The sequence below is a fragment of the Miniopterus schreibersii genome, assembly GCF_964146895.1.
Source record: "Miniopterus schreibersii genome assembly, chromosome: 2".
Classification (NCBI taxonomy): Eukaryota; Metazoa; Chordata; class Mammalia; order Chiroptera; family Miniopteridae; genus Miniopterus; species Miniopterus schreibersii.
Genome location: NC_138102.1, coordinates 27542694 through 27559357, shown reverse-complemented (window position 1 = coordinate 27559357; position 16664 = coordinate 27542694). Strand labels below are relative to the sequence as shown.

The 16664-nt window shown below is 46.4% G+C and overlaps 1 protein-coding gene across 1 annotated transcript in view; it reads left to right on the top strand.

The window, feature by feature from the left end:
- COL4A2 (collagen type IV alpha 2 chain) overlaps nt 1-16664 on the top strand; it is a 178510-nt gene that overhangs the window by 128362 nt on the left and 33484 nt on the right. Inside the window, exons 21-28 of the mRNA XM_081128618.1 lie at nt 3946-4038; nt 5377-5537; nt 8299-8371; nt 8461-8567; nt 9623-9824; nt 10143-10202; nt 11667-11723; nt 16131-16238. Coding sequence (XP_080984744.1) covers nt 3946-4038; nt 5377-5537; nt 8299-8371; nt 8461-8567; nt 9623-9824; nt 10143-10202; nt 11667-11723; nt 16131-16238 — 861 coding nt within the window. The remainder of the gene's footprint in view (nt 1-3945; nt 4039-5376; nt 5538-8298; nt 8372-8460; nt 8568-9622; nt 9825-10142; nt 10203-11666; nt 11724-16130; nt 16239-16664) is intronic.

Here is a 16664-nt window from a genome sequence, read left to right as displayed (position 1 = left end):
CTTTTCAAAATACTTGACTTGAGATTCCCTGATATCACCCCTGATAATCTCTTATGGCTCCCTCTCTTCAGAGAGAGGCGCAGCAGATTTGCTAACGGATAGTATTTGATGTCAGTTGAAGGTCAATTCAGAGACCCAAGCTTTACTTGCTTTGGGAAGACTCCTTCTCTTTGCCATCTCTGGAAGGAAGACTGGTGGACACATTAGAATCATATCTGGACATACTTCTTTCATTAAAAGATCAGCAGTCACTTCTCCGATTCTGTTTTGAATTCCACAGTAAATTTTTAAGTTGATATGGCTCTACGTGTCCAATTTTCCTTCGACTGGAGAAACCAGATTCTTACATTTTTTTCAACATTGTTAGGTGCAAGTATTTCCCTGGAAATTGCCAATAGTTTGAGCAGTGATATCTTTAAATTTTTTTTTACCCGGGATGTAATATTTATTCCTGTGACATTTTTTATAATGGCTACATTTCTATGAATGTTATATTTCCTGAGTAAATGATATTTGTTGAGTTTCCATTTTTTTTGACAACAGAACATGCTGTATTAAAAGCATAAATATGCACCTCTTCAAAGGACTGTGATCGAAGGCCAACCTTGACATTATTCCTGTGACTAAATTCCTTTTTGATCAAGACACAAACACATGCCATCTTGCTTTATAAATCTTACTTCGTAAACTTATGATTTACTAACATAAGTCACCTGTAAACACATTAACTTATTTCTGATTCATATTGTAGACTGAAAGAGAATTTATAAAATAGATGGCATAGTATTTGATACATTTTATCAACTAAAAGTTTTAAAAGCTTGCAACTTAAGTTCTCTTTGAATATTTATCTTACCCCATTGAACACAGTGTTCAATCGCCTTTTTCTTGAGCAATCTCTTATACAAAACGTAGCCAACCGTAATGGCCTTTTAAAACATTATCGCGTATAATCAAAATTTAATATCAATGACCGTGATTCCCACAGAGTTCGACTGTTCCCTTGGAATGAATTGTTGGATTTTTTTTCTTGCTAGCTGCATTTCATCCTGTTTTATGTGTTATTACTGATGAACATCAGAATTTTTGGTGATTTATAGTTCCAGCAAAATCAAACCATGAAGTCGGGTTTTTTTCTGAGCTAAATATGTTTGCTTACTCCTAGTTCCAGCTCAGTTAACTTAATCAGCATGGGGCAGTTCCCCTCTGTCTATTCTAGAATAAGTGAAAATTTGGCCTGTTTTGTTAGGGCCTCTGGCCTTTTCTGGAAAATCATCTTGGAACCATCCAAGAGGCACACTGCTATTCTGTAGGACTTTCTTGAAATTATTGATTTATTAGATAAAAGAAAAACAAAATAGGAGAAAGGAAGGCTGGCACCCGGTGGCCACTTCCCTTTTTGACTAGATTTACAAACGCTATGGAACCCACACAATCTCTGTCTCACATTTAAAGTGCTGATATCCCTGAGGTATCTGCGATTAAATAACTACCTGTGGTACTGTGCTTTTCATAACATATTGGAAGAGCTTGGAGACATAAAATAAAACCATAGAGTCACCCATTGGACTGAACTGCTCTTCACCCCGTCACCAGTGCCCCCGGGAGCCACATCCTGGGGGCTCCATTCGGCTCCATCAGCAGCACAGGACGCGGCTGACACCCTCTCCTTCACACACTGTCCTCTGGCCGCCCAGGATGCCCCACTGTCTTTCCTCCCATGATCTCAATGACCATTTCTTTGAGGGTCATTTGCTGGCTCTTTCTTCTATTTCCCCCCTTACCCATCCATCCAGTAGATGACGGAGTCCCTTGAAGTTCATTCTTGGACCCCCTTTTCTCTCTGTACTCTCTCCCTGAGTGAACTCATCCATTCGCATGAATTGAAGTGCAAGTTCTACGCCAGCACTCCTTAATCGTGCCTCTGGCCCAGGTCCATGTTCTGAGCTCTAAAGTCATACAACCCGTTAGCTCGTCATGTATCATACAACCTGTGTGTATCACAGACATCTCCCGCTTTGTGTGTCCAAAACTGACCTCTGGCTCTCCTGCTCCCCAACTCCCCCACCCACGCGCCCCTCTCCTGGGCCTCACCCATCTCTCCAGACCCTGCAGCTCAGGCCGGAGCCCTGGGAGTCGCTGCGGCATCTCACTCACCCACACGGCGAACCCATCGCCGAGTCCTAGTGATTCTGCCTCTTGCATCTTGAATCAGTCCGTCATTTCACCGCCTTGGTCCTGATCAGAGCCACCACGGTATCTCACGCTGGACTAGCCAACCCACTCGTGACCGCTCCCATCCTTTCTATCCCCGTAATTGGCTCCACAGCCAGTGTGTCCTTTTACATGTCAATCACGGCTTCTTGTTGCCCTTGGCATAAAATCCAAACCCCTTCCTTAGAAAAATCCTTCACGGCTTCCTGTTGCCCTTGGCATAAAATCCAAACCCTTTCCCTAGACCCCTGGGCTGCCCGGGCCTGTTCACGCCCCTTCCTGCAGTTTCGTTCCTCACTCACCCTCCACGGGCTGCTCTTCTTCCTACCTCAGGGACTTGTAGACAAGCTTGTCCTCTCGGGAACATTCCTTCCCGCCCCCTCTTGGCCGATGGGCTTTTATTCTTTAGGTCTTAACTTAAGTGTCAGGTTCTCGGTTCCTGGTGCCCTTCGCCCTGTTACTCCCCTGAGCTCCCTTCCCACAGCCCTGGCCGTCGGTGGACTCTGCGGCCTGCCTGCTCTGTGCCTCCGCATCTAAACAGTGAGCTCCACGCGGGCCCGTCACTCCTATTTCCAGCTGTACGCACAGTTCCTGCGACACTGCCGGGCACAGCGTGGGCACCGGAGAAATGCTTAGTGAATAAATGTATAGGGATGGATGAGAGAGATTGTATTAAACGCGTAGCGAGATCAAATTAGGTGGAACAATCATCATTGCCACCTTTCCGTAGAGATTTAGTTACCTAGGAGCGTTCTGACGTTGAAATTCTGGTATCATTTTTCCAAACGCAGAGCTTTTTTAATTGGTGTTTTCCTCTCCTTCCCGCTTCCTTGATTGCCTCTCAGATACCAGGAGGCAGGTATGGCAGTGTGTATTTTAATTTTGTTGTAGGAATTTTATTGGCTCTTTGGAGCTATGAGCACCACAGGGTTAGCAGTGAGGGGAACAGAGCGGGTCAGGGGGACTCGGCTTGCACACCCAGCAGGGCTGCTTCCTCGGCCTGTGCAGCCCAGTCCGCCCACTAGATGGCGCTCCTCTCAAATGCGACTTGGAGTTTCGGCGGCTTTGAGAGTCTAGTTCCCACACCTTTGCCCAGATAGCTTTGCTTGGAATTACCGGAGCCCTGCACACAGTGGCAAGACTTCGAAAGTACCCCGATCCTAGGTAAAGGGGTGAGGGTCGGGAAGGTGGAGGTGACCACACTGACTCCAGATGATGGGCCACAAGTTATCTACATTAATTCCACAAGCTCCGTGCACGTGTGTATGGCGTGTGCAGGGGGGAGAACTATGTTCACGTGTGCACCCGTTCCAGGGGAGAGGGCGGAACCGAGTTAATTTTGCTGTCTACTTTTACTTTGTGTTCTTGTCTTTGGGAAACCAGCCGTCTTTTGGCAGTCTCAGAATCCAAGTCTTTAGCAAAATACATGGTTGAAAAATCCAGAATTTTGCTTTGGACGCCACTTCTCTCACCAGGAACGATTTTCATCTTTGGACTTTAATAGAAAAACTAAATTCCTGGGCTCTTCACATTTCTTTCCATCCCTGAAAGCAATGACCCCAGAACAGTCTCCCTTTCTTTCTGACAGTGAGTTTTAGAGCAGAATTAGAGTGTGGGGGACATTTTTACTCTCTGTCAGATTTCGCTGGAAACCTTCCAGCACTGGGTTTGGCAAGATGTGGGGCCTCCTGGGCTGTGCTAACCTGCTGCCCCTGTGGGTTTTCTCCGTAGGTTTCCTTTTTGGCCTTAAAGGAACACCGGGAGAGGCGGGCATTCCTGGCTCTCCTGGTTTCCCTGGCGCTCGCGGACAGAAAGGATGGAAAGGTAAGGGGGCGTCTGGGAACAATGGAGCAGGCGTGGGGGGTGACTTGGCCCTTCTGAGTCCACTTCACCGTTTTCACTTGTTCTGAAATGAGCATGATCCTCCAGTTCCCCACTCCCCATCCCCTTTCTTCTATGGAAACTTCACTGGAACCAAGGCGGGTGATGGCTGTTAAGTTTTCTTTGCACCCAGCATTCATTTGCTCACCCTTCTCTGTTCTCCACCTGCCAGCCTCATCACCAAATTTTCAAGGAGCGCAGCGCCCAGCACTGGGCAAAAAAGATAAGCAGAAATTTCTTAGGCTGACGTCAGATCCAGTGTTCAGCTGCAAGGCAATGTAACAAGTAACAAGTATTTGCAAAGCGCCTGTCCCCTGCAGAGTGCCTATGGAGGGATCATCTGGTTTGGTCAGGATGACCTCCTGAGTTAAGGATTAGTTAATGGGCGAAGAGGCCGAGGCTCAGAGGAGTGGCCTGGCCTGCCCAGTGTCTCACTCCCACTTGTGGTAGAAGCACAGTCGGAATGAACTGTCCCTGCTGCACCTCGGGGACACTGCCCCTAGCTCAACGCCCTTTTCAGGAAAGGGTTGGCCCAGGTGGCCCTTCTCTGTGTGGCTCTCAGGGACCACAGTGACGCCTGTTTAGCTCTCCCATTCCTGTGTGTGGGTTGCATGTTCGGGCTTGGTGGTGCATGTGGGATGTGAGCGCGTGCCCCGCTGTGGACGGGGCTGACTGCAGGAATCAGACATCTGTGCGTGACCACTCACCCCACTGGGCCATCGTCTGTCATCATCACTTCCCCACGGGCCCCCTCTCCCCTGGGAAGCCGACCCTACCACCAGCACCAGGCTCCCTGAGTCCAGCCATGACAAGACAGAAGCAGAGAGGTGGCACAGTTTTTCTCTCTCCACCTGACCTTGGCCTCTAAGCCCACGGCTCTTGCCACGACTTTCCTTCACCAGGACCCTGGGACACCGTCTCCTCCCCTCGCCCCTGAGACCGCATGGTGGCTTCCTGCAGTCCTGTCACTGATTCCTCCACTCTGCACACACCTCTGTAGATGGTCCCATTATTTAAGAATCTGCATCCCGAGGAGACCATGAATGCACACTTAAGTAACTCTCACTCCCTGTCTAAGAAATGGGGATAGCAGGCCCCACTGCAGGCAGGTCTGTGAAGACCAGATGATAGCTGTGGAGTGTGGTGTTTCCTCTGCTCCTCCCCCCACTCCCAGCCCAATCCCCCACCCAGCTTATGCTCCTGTCCCTGCAAAGCCAAGAAGAGTGTTTAACCCATGCTTTGTGAATAAATAACGACCCCTCCCTCTCCCTCACATTGCAGGTGATTCTGGGGACTGTAAATGCGCAGACGATCAGTTCATCTCACCTCTTCCGGGGCCGCCGGGACAGAAGGGCTTCCCAGGCATCAGTGGGGCGCCGGGACACAAGGGGCTCCAAGGAGACCCTGGCCACCACGGCATCCCTGGGTTCCCCGGGTTCAAGGTGAGACAAATTCCATCACAAAGCCGATAAGACATCTTGCTACCTATCCCTGTTCTCCCAGCTTTTATTTATTGAATTAACACAGCTTTAGACCAGCAACACTCATGCACCCAACACTTTATCCAAAAAGGCTACGTACTCCAAGGGGAACTTTAAAACTTTCACTTGGTAGGAATATGAAGTAGTGCAGCCACTGTGGAAAACAGTGACAATTCCTCAAAAAGTCAGTCATAGAATTGCCACATCACCCAGAAAGTCTACTCCTCGATACAGACCCGAGAGACCAAAAACAAATGTCAACACAAAAACTTGTATACAAACATTCACAGCAGTATTAATAATAATAGCCCAAAGTGGAAACAACCCAGCGTCCATCAACTGATGGGTGGATAAACAAAACATAGTATACCCATACAAGGGAATATTACTCAGCCATCAAAAAGAATGGAGGGCTGACATACGTTACAGTGTGGACAAACCTTGAGAACATTATACTTCGTGAAATAAAACAGGCACAGAAGAACAGATATTGTTATTCTTTTCCTATGAAGTGTTCAAAACAAACAAATCTGGAAACAAGAAGTAGTGCGGTGGTTGCCAGAGACTTGGGGAGGAGAAGAGAATGGGCCTGACTGTCTAATGGATACAGGGATCCTTCTGGGGGTGATGAAAATATTCTGAAATTAGATAATAATGATGGTTGCACAATCTTGTAAAAATACTAAAAACCACTGAATTGTGTGCTTTAACATGGTGAATTTTATGGTTTAAGAATTATACCCCCCCAAAAAAAACTTCTAGCATTTTGAATGTAAAGCACCTAACTTATTAAGCACTCACCTCTTCAAATTTATTATAGAACTGGTTTAGCATTTTATGAAGGCTCCCTTAACCCAATAAAATCGAGACCTCCAAGTGAATCATGGAGGGTCTACTTTGTACAAATGTATGAAATTCCCCCCCACAGACTCCCTGTGTACATCAGCTAAGTGGACTTTATTTCGCATCTTATGGAAAGATCATCTGGAGTAGATCTTTCTTCCATGGCAGATTTTAACTAACTGACAATTTCAAAGCAAATTTCAGATGAAGGCAAAGAAATTATACTTTTTTTTTACTTAAAAAGAGAACCGAGAGGTTTATAAAATGAAAAGTCCATCATTTTATATATTTAGCAGTAGGGGAAAGATTGCTGAGGACACTTGGCCCAGGACAATTAGAATCATCTGGCTCGACAACATGGTGCAAGAGAATTGCAATCCCTCAGAGCTGCTGGTGCAGAAGGTTGTAACTACTGTTTAACAGGCAGAAATGAGATCCGAAGCACCTCTCTGCTCCAGACCCCAGGATTTCTCACAAAACAAATAATTTCCAACTAAAATTAATAGATGCTACCTTGTATCCTAGTTTAAAAATAATACCGTCTTCAAATCATGGCTGTCTATTCCTTTAAGAAGATATGTCATGAGAATTGCAAACTTAATGGCAAAACTGATAGACTCTTCCATTGTTTATAAAATGATTGAATATTTTCTAGAAGCCAAATGGGTCCCATTTTGTGAGTCTGGAATGTATGAAATCTTCCCAATGCAGAGGCTCTTCCCAACTGTCTCACATACACATTCACAGCACTTGTGTTCAAACACCTCTGGTGTGTTTGTTGTCTTGTATTTAATTATATGTTTATGTGTCTGCCAACCCCATGGTGGTAGGAAGGAGTAGGTGTTTTTTGATTTTAAATATTTGCACTGATCGATTCCGGCAGTGTTTGCAGTATGGAATAATTGGTCAATAAATGAATTCATCCGTCCATTCATGCGCCCGACACCTACTTATTGAGCAGCGTCTGTGTGTGAGACACTGTCTGACACTGAAAGATTATCACCCTTTTCTGCAAAGACCTACATCAATGAACCAAGTATCTGTGGAATTTTTTTGAGGAGAAAGGAACTCGTAATAATCACTTGTAACATGCCACTTAATTAAACCAACACTAAGAACTCCCATAATCTTGCAACTAAGATCAACCAAGGTTTGCCTGAAACTGTCCTATCACACATATTAAAATGCATCCTGAACCATTAAGCTGCTCATTAGAAAACCTCGACTAGATTTTACAGCCTAAAATGCCATAAGTGTGTCTCTATAGTGCATTTTCTTCCAACTATAATTTCCATTTCCAATACTCTTTATTGTTCTCAATATTAGTAATCACACATTGCCATCCTTTTTACTCGGAGGCTCATTATCTGCTCAGATCGTAAATAATTGAGGTTAAGAGTGAGCACCTTATGTTTTAGATCATTGCTTCTCAACAGTCCATGAATATATGAATCCTAGGACTTTGTTGAAATACAAATTCTGGTTCAGTTGCCCCAGGTGGGGCTTGAAGTTCTGTGTTTCTTACAAGCTCCCAGAAGAGGTTCCCGCTGCTGGTCTATAGGCCAAACTTTGAGTAGTAAGGCCCTGATTTCCACTGTCCAGCTAAGTGTGGCTGCTTCCATTCATTTGTAATTATTTAAAATTAAAAATTCAGTTCTTCAGTCCTACTGGCTACTTGCAAGTGTTCATTTATGATTGGAGGCCACTGTGTTGGACAGCCAGGTATAGGGCACCTCTGACACGGCAGGAAGTTCTTTTGGACAACACTGGACATGACGACAGGTCATGGCCCTTGGGTTGTATGAACGGAAAATCATCATCTTCCCAGACACGCTTAAACAGTACAAAGGAGGAAGAAATTTTGCGTTTGTTTCCACAGGGAATCCCTGGTGACATTGGACCTCCTGGACCCAAAGGAATAAAGGGAGATTCTAGAACAATTACCACCAAAGGTCAGTCTTCCTTGGCCAAGCAATTCTTGCACTGTTTCTCCTTCTGTGGCAGCTGCATGAGTAAAGTCACACTGCACATTCTTTCCCAGGTGAGAAGGGACAACCTGGTGTCCCAGGCATTCCTGGTCTGAAAGGTGACGACGGCACCCAGGGGCGTGATGGGCTCGATGGATTCCCAGGCCTCCCAGGCCCTCCTGTGAGTAGCCAGTGGTGTGGGACCAGCTCAGCGCTCATCCTCAGTCACGTTCTTAAACACCTCAGAAGGGGATGGTGCTGGCACTACACTAAACTCACCCCGTGTAACCCATTCTCTTTTAACAAACAGAAATTATGTTTTTTAGGACACAGTGAGTTAGGTGGGAAGCCAAGCCCAGAGCGAACATTTAAAAGTCAAAGAGATAACAAATATTCTTCCTAGTGTAGCATAGAATGAAACACCACCACCCCCAAATCAAATGTTGGAACGCTATTTTTCTAGGATGAGTTGTAAAATATACAACTTGTTTTGGAAACAAAACAACTTGTTTGGGCTGGGACATAATTGCACAGCTGTTGTAGGAGCTCTTTCAGACACATTCAATGTGAAGCCAGTCCTGTGGTTTGCCTGTGACCCTGCAGACATCACTCCTAACTTCCCAGTCCTCCAGCCCCCTCCCCTCTGATCACTCCGCTGCGCACCCCAGCGTTCTGCGCCTGCTTGGTAGTTTCATTAACAGGCCCTGGCATTGCCAGGTACATCCCCGCTTCCTGCTATTTTTATCCTATCATCTCTACTTATTTCTCGTGAGCACACTTCTCTTTCTTATTCAAATTAAAGACTTACTTTCCTTTAATAACACATTAGCCCTTGTGAATAGTAGATGTTCCACAAATGCTAACTCATAACAATAAAAATATTGCTTTCCTACTCTCATTTACCCAGACCTTTGCCTCACTGTTCTTATGCAGAATTCTTTCTGGGAATGAAGGTACCAGTGGATGCACAGGTTCTAGTGGTTTGGAAAGAGGAAAATTAATATTCAAATAGATTTGTATGCCTTCCAGAACTATCTTCTGTTGTGTTGCTCATGATTATTATAAAATCTGCCCTTCTGGGACTTGGTTAGACCATGACTATTGGTTCCTATTAATCTCCACTGTCTTTTTGCTCTGTGTCTGTAGCATGGAACTCAGGTGAGTGGGAAAAGGGAAGTGGGAATATACTCTTTGAGGTTTACGTATCTTTAAAAAATAAACTGAATATTCTCACAGGGTGAAGGCATTAAAGGCCCCACAGGGGACGCAGGCTACCCAGGAGCCCCCGGCACCAAGGGCATCCCAGGAGAAAGGGGTCCTCCAGGACTGGGCCTGCCAGGCCGCAAAGGGGAGCGTGGTTTCCCAGGAGATTCTGGATTACCTGGACCACCAGGTTTACCCGGACCTCCCGGCATACCAGGCCCTCCAGGACAAATAGGTATGAGGGATCCTTTCTTTCATCTTTCAAAATCACAAGACACTGTTTAGTGCTTCAACATATAGTGCTACTCTTTGGGGAAGTGTATAAATTCCCCAGTGGGGTCCAGTAACCATGCCATATCACATACAAATGATACCCAACCACAGGGTTTTTTCAGAGCCACCAACAGCCTCTCTCTAGTGCTGAAGTCATGGGCTTTGGGAGTCCCTGCCCATCCCCCAGCCTTCCCACCACCAACACACACACTCATAGATAAGCTAATCATTTTCAGTTGTTCCAAATTTGCCTCACTCTGTCATCATGTCTTGCTCCCAGATTGTGATACAGGTGTGAAAAGGCCCATTGGAGGTGATGGACAGCAAGGCGTCCAGCCAGGTATTGTCATGAAGATCAGGCGGCTTTAGAACTCTTTAAAAGTTTTGGGTTATAAAATATGTGACTCGTCAACAACTGCTGCGAGCTCCTGCAGTGAGCATGGAGCTGCAGCAAGAAATGTACATATGTGCAAAACTGGGAGCTGGCACCCCATCCGATTTCACTGAGAATCAAAGGAAGGGCAAGTATAATAGCATATAGTGTGACCAAGTCTTCCCACCAATATAAAGCATCAATTTACAATGTTGGTAAGAACTCAACAGATATATTTTTACACCTAAAATATATGCATATATTCAGCTTTCTGTCTGTAAATGTGTAAAAAGCAACTGTGAATTATTTGCTTGTTATGCAGGGTGAAGAGCCAGTCCAGATAGGAGAGCAGAATTTGGTCTAGTGATAATGAACGCTAGAAGGAACAAGGGCTGAGAGACAGGGAGAGGATATGGAAACAACCCTGAGCCAAGGCATGGTGGTGGGAGAGAAGAGAGGAAGGGTACCCAGAGGTTGGCCTGGCCGGCATTGGAGAGGCAAAGCCTCTATAAAGAGTTAGAGAAGTAGCATCAGAATCTGTGGGTCTCCTGCATGAGGTTGAGGTTGAGGTGTGGGAATGGACCCAGCACTCAGAGCAAGGGTGTGGAGAATGGCAAACCCCAGAGTTTCCAGACAACTGGCAATGACATAGATGTGAGAAAGCCCCTGGGTATGAGGCTCTGCGGGCTGGAGGCCAGGCCGCCCAAAGACAGTGGGTTCCTTTCTTTTTATGACCTGGGCTGGCCAGGTTGACCTCCTGGGTTCCCAGTGTGGCAGAGGAGTCCAAAGCCTCTGTCAAGGTAGGAGCCTAGCCAAATCCTAGGCATGCAGATGAAGGACATTCTGGAAGGATTGCTGTACCTGCAAAGGGGCTCTCTCGGGCAAAGGCCACACAACAAAATACCCCCACCTGATGTCACTGCCTGGCCACACCAACCAGAAGTGGCTGCCACTCAGGTTTCATGTTACATGGCTCAAAGCAGTTATTGCTGTGGCTGATTCTGAGAGTATTCAAAATCACAAAGGAGAAATCAAAGAATTGCTTTTGAAATCAGAAACAGCCTTCATCCTTTGGTGGGCATTTCCAGATAAAAAGGCAGTCACATTGGCTCACTGGGGAGGAACTAGGTTAGCTCAGCCATGCTGAGGTGTTGCCCTAAATGAGGAGTGGATCATTGCCAGCACAGTGCCAGTTCTTATTTAACTGGACTTATCTTATTTGCATTTTATATTAATATTCTAATTCCATTACACAATAAAATTAAACTTTTATTTACATCAGATCAGGATTAATTAACTCATTAAATTACTCTGATCATAAAATGGTAGCTGGTTTTCATGGCTGGTGCTCTTGACCTTGGCAATATCCCAAAGCTGTGAGACTCGCATTAAAGATTGCTTCAGCTCATCTCTTTTTGTCTTTCTTCCCAGACTGTATTGGAGGGCCCAAGGGATTGCCAGGCCAGCCGGGACCCCCAGGACCCATAGGTAATGTGCTCTGGTAAACTAGAGATCACTTCCAGCCTTCCCGTTCGCATCTTCATTTTTCTTTCTCCTCTGTACATCTTTCCTCTGCCCCCTGCATTTCTTTCCGCCCTTGGATGTCACCGTGTTCTGCCATCTTGCCACTCTACTACCAACCAGTAGCTTCTAAAGGAAGCAGACTTTTACTCATCAGTACAGGAAACGTGTGTGGTAATTGACACTTAGCTGAACCCCAGTGTAAAGGAGAAGATTCTTGTTACACAGGACTCAGCCTCGGCTGTAGCACAAACCTTGGTGGGCACCCAAAGAGTGGCAGAGACTGAAGTGCCTCTTTAAGACTGAGAGGGAAATCAGTCTGTGGATACATGGGAAAAACCTACGAGAGAAGATCATTTCTTTGGGGTTTTGATTGAGATGAAAGCAGAAATAAGCAGGGCTAGGAATTTGTGTCTGCAGTCTAGGAGGAACTGGGCTTTTGTCTGCTGGCACAAAGCAATCACTCCATCCAAAGAGCCCACGTGAAATAATTAAGGGTTCCCCATGACAGAGCCGTGTCTACAGCCATCCATGTGCCCGCTCACGGCATGGCATTACAGAGATAACAGATGGGGCCCAGGCAACCACAGCTGCTCAGAGGTCTGTGTCAGTCAACCTAGGCCCGGCGAGTTCTCAGACCACAGCAATCAGCAGGAGTTCATTCGGCCTTTTGACTCCTCGCCTCTTCTGGCTACGGTAGGGCAGGGAAGAGCGCCTCGAGCACCCACTGGGGTCACTCGGCTAATTCAGTGTTGAGAACATGAGACATGCGGCCAGAAGCCTGCCATGGAGTCCAGCTCTAACACTAACTAGCAGTGAGGCTTTGGGTAACTCACTTATTGCTTCTGAAACTTAGTCTCCTCACCTGACAGGTGATCTAGGCTCTTCCTGCTTTGTAAACTGGGGTTTCTTGGCAGAAACAGACTTATGAATTGAACTCATCCAATACCCCGTCATTTCAGAATAACTTGAAAAATGTATCTTTTGCTTTATTATATCTGTCAAACTTTATATTCATGTAGGACTTCATCGGTACAAGGCCCTTTAATTCTGTTCATCAATTACATGTATATTTCTAGATTAACAAATATATTGGCATTCTGCACCAATATAGTTCTATACATCTGAGTTTGACCAGACCCCTGTTTCATTGTCAGAATGATGAGAGAAGTCCAGTCTTGTGTGAGAGAGAGCACCCTTTGGCACTGACTAATACTGACTGTTCCTTCCTCCTCTGCCCCAGTCAAGGACAAGGGTCTGCTTAAAATCATGCCATTACACTGGGGAGGTAATAGTCAAAGAGGATCGTGCTATCAGTGGGGAATTTTGGATAATCTATGCATTTATTTGGAGTGTGAGTAAGGGTGAATCTTGGGTTGCCACACCGTGTGTTTTCCCACAGCCAGCCTTGCTGACAAGACCTTCGGGAACTGGGGCCCCCCAGTGAGAGCTGGTGGGTGCACACACAGCACACCTTCTCCCTGGCCCAAGGGGACAAGTCCCTCTGGACCCCATTCTGCCCTCATGTAGAAAAAGACGGAAAACTCCAAGATGCTGGATTGTCCCCCTCTACATGATGGCAGAGCAGCAGCCCAACCTAATGGCCTGCGGGGACATTTCTAAAGGGAGAGTGTTGTGCTCGCGGGAGGAGAACTCGAGACCCGGAGAATGTAGAATTTAGGTGGAAATGCAGAGGGTGGAGGCTCTGGAGGCTGCAACCACCCTCCTCGCCATCCAGCGATTTTTATTGTGAGCTACAGAAAGGCAGGTGTGAGAGATAGTGATCAGTAGAAACTATGAAATGCACATAAACAAATGGCTTTGTTTTATGCTAATGCTTCACATTTGTTCTTAAGGCCATAACCCTCCTGGGGGCAAGCTTCCCAGATCGACAAGGATCTGTTTTCAGTTCCTGTCAGAAATGTCTCCCTCATTTTCAAGGGGATTTCTGCGATTCTGGGGAAGCTTGCTACCCAACTCCTTCAGAGTTTGCTTGTTGTTTGCTGGCCTTTTCCTACAGGAGAGTAGCATGGAGAGGCTGGGATTCTTACTGTACCAGTGCAACTCTACACCCCCTGCCCACCTGCCTCACATGCTGCAGAGAGGAGGCTGCTGTTCTCACTACTTACAGAGAAATACGGTGATTCCTGAAGCACCTGGTTGAAGCACCAGGCTGCCAGCAGTAGGCAGGTGTGCTGGCTGTGGTACCTGAGAGCCTGAGACCAGGCAGGCACAGAGACACCTGGAAAAAATGTCTTAAGTTTGCTTCCCATATGAAAAGGTTCAGATCAAAGATGTCCAATAGATTAGGAGTTATTTCATTTAGCTGGTCTGAAGTTTTACTTCCTGTTTAGTCTAAGTCCTTCATTATACGTAATGTAAGTCAACATTTTTCAAATCTGAGTATATTGGCTCTGGATGAAGGGTACAGGGCACTTTCTAGTTTCCCATACTTATTAAAAATGTTTAAGGTATTGTAAAAGTTTGCAGAATGCGATGGGGGAGGTGGAATGAATTGCTGTAAGGTGTACACTATTGAAGCTGGAGGGAACTCAGGCAGCCTTCTAGTGCCTTGCCACTCAAAAATATGGTCCTAGAGAAGTGTGGGTGTAATCAACCTTCCAGACATCAGTGCTTTTCCAAAAGCTCCAGGAAGGTCTAGAGTGAGTGGAGAGGGTGTCAGAGGGGCCATAGGCAGGAGGCAGAGAACCACTCGGCCACTCAGGAAGCTGACCAAACCTCAGAGCCTAGCCTCAGGCCTGTACTCATGCAGCTCCTCTCAGCTCACCATGGGGGAGGGTGCCCTGCAGATGCAGGTCTTTCCGGTTCTTTCTTGTGCCCCTGAGTGAACCTGGAGGCATCAGGTTTCTGCAGCCCTGACTGCAGAATGAAATCGTCCCAGGCCTGGGAATCCTGATAAAGGATCTACTCAGCTCAAGCCAGTCTGCAGAGCTTTTAATCTTGTGTCTCTTGACATTGACCCTGGACCTGATGGAAACAGAAACAAATATGAGGAATTTTTCCCCAGAACCCCTGTGTTTAGAAACATGTGCTTACTGTCAGTTTGCAAACCTTGCCTCTTGCAAGGACCTCTTATACAGATGGAGACTCTGTGGTCAGAGAGGACCGAAGTCCCACACATGAGACACAATCTGAGGCCTGGTCACCACATAGGGCTCAGAAGTCTGGGTCTGGGCGTCTGGGGCTCCGGATATGGTCCTGCCATGGCTGGTCAGTTTCACTTCCTGATCAGGGCGCCCATGGCTGAGAGCCCCTAGCTTGCGTCCTGTCTGACTCTTCTGGCTCACTTCTGCCATCGAATACTTTCTGAGGAGGGAAGTGTGGGTGGGTGTCACACAGCATCCGCTTTCTGAGGAAAAGCTGTGAATTGGGTGAAAAAGCATGGAAGTTCAGCTTCGAGACATTGGTGAGGCACTCCGGCCTTTTCATGAGAACTTTTGTAGAGCTCACCCACTGTGCAAACACTGCTCAGATATTTTACAGTAATCACCTCATTCATTTAATCCTCACAATACTGCATGAAGTAGGTATTATTTCCCCATTTTGCAGATGAAGAAACTGAGGCCCAGAGAGGTTCAGCAACATGTTCACACACATAGAAGAGGTAGAATCAGGATTCACACCCAGGCGTTCTGAGCCCTTAATCAGCACACCGTGGAACCGTAATATTGAGCATTATTCTTATTACAGTTTGAGTGTTTACACATGACTTTTAAACACTGGCGGTCATTCTCTAAGCCCAGAGAGGCTGTTTTAATTCAGTCGTTATCATCTTCTGCTGCAAGATTTCTGTTTGGTTTTTTTCTTATAGCTTCTATGTATTGTTTTCCCGATTTTGTTTATTGCCTATCTGTCTTCTCTTGTATGAAGGGAGCTTCTCTAGGACAATCGTTTTGAATTCTTTGTCAGGCACTTGTTAGACCCCCCAGTTCTCCAGGGTTGGTTACTGGAGCTTTGTTAGTTTTCCTTGTTGGTGTCATGGTTGCCTGTTCCTAATTCCTGTGTCCTGGTGTTGGTGCGTATGCATTTGAAGTGGTCGCCTCTTCCCATCTTTCCAGCTTCAGCAGGGAGAGCTGGCCACCAGTCGGTCCCTCCTGGGATTCTGGGCAAGCCAGCTGGTGGCCTTCACCGATGGATGGGGCCTGCTGTCTGGGTCTGTGGGATCTGTGACTGGGTGTGGCTGGCTGTCAGAGGTTCCGTTTTAGGGTTATCATCCCCCGGCTTCAACATTTTCCAGTTTCATAAGAGACGACATGAAGTCAGGTGCCAAACTTGATCACCTCCTGTTCACCTACTGTTAGGGTTTCCTCATGGGGCTCTGATATGATGTTGTGATTTCTTTGGGCTGTTTAGGTGTCAAAGGCCTCAGAGGGATGCCAGGATTCTCAGGAGCTGATGGACCACCAGGACTCAAGGGTTTCCCAGGAGATCCAGGTCGTGAAGGGTTCCCAGGACCCCCAGGTAAGTCAGGCTGGACCCCCTCTCGGGCTCTCAGGTTAGGACGTGACTGAGCGTATGATCAGAGTGCCCAGCTCCGTTGTCTTTCAACATTTAGAAACTGGGTCGACAAGTGCTTGACGACAACTTTTCTTCTTGTCCTTAGGAATTAAAATCCTTGAATGTTTTTATCACCAGTGTACTAGAGTTTTGCAGAATATAATACAGATATAGCAGGAAAAAGGACAAGTGTGCATAAAGATTTTCCTCGGGTTGACAGTAAACATTCTAAGGGCAACCTAGTGTTACCCTCTTCTGTGATTATCATTAAAGCACAACAGCCCTCTCATCATGGGTTCCCAACTGGCTGCTCACCCACCAGATAAAGAACATGTACATTTTTGCTTTTCATGGCGTTATGTGCTCAACTCTTCCGTTTGCAGCTTGTCC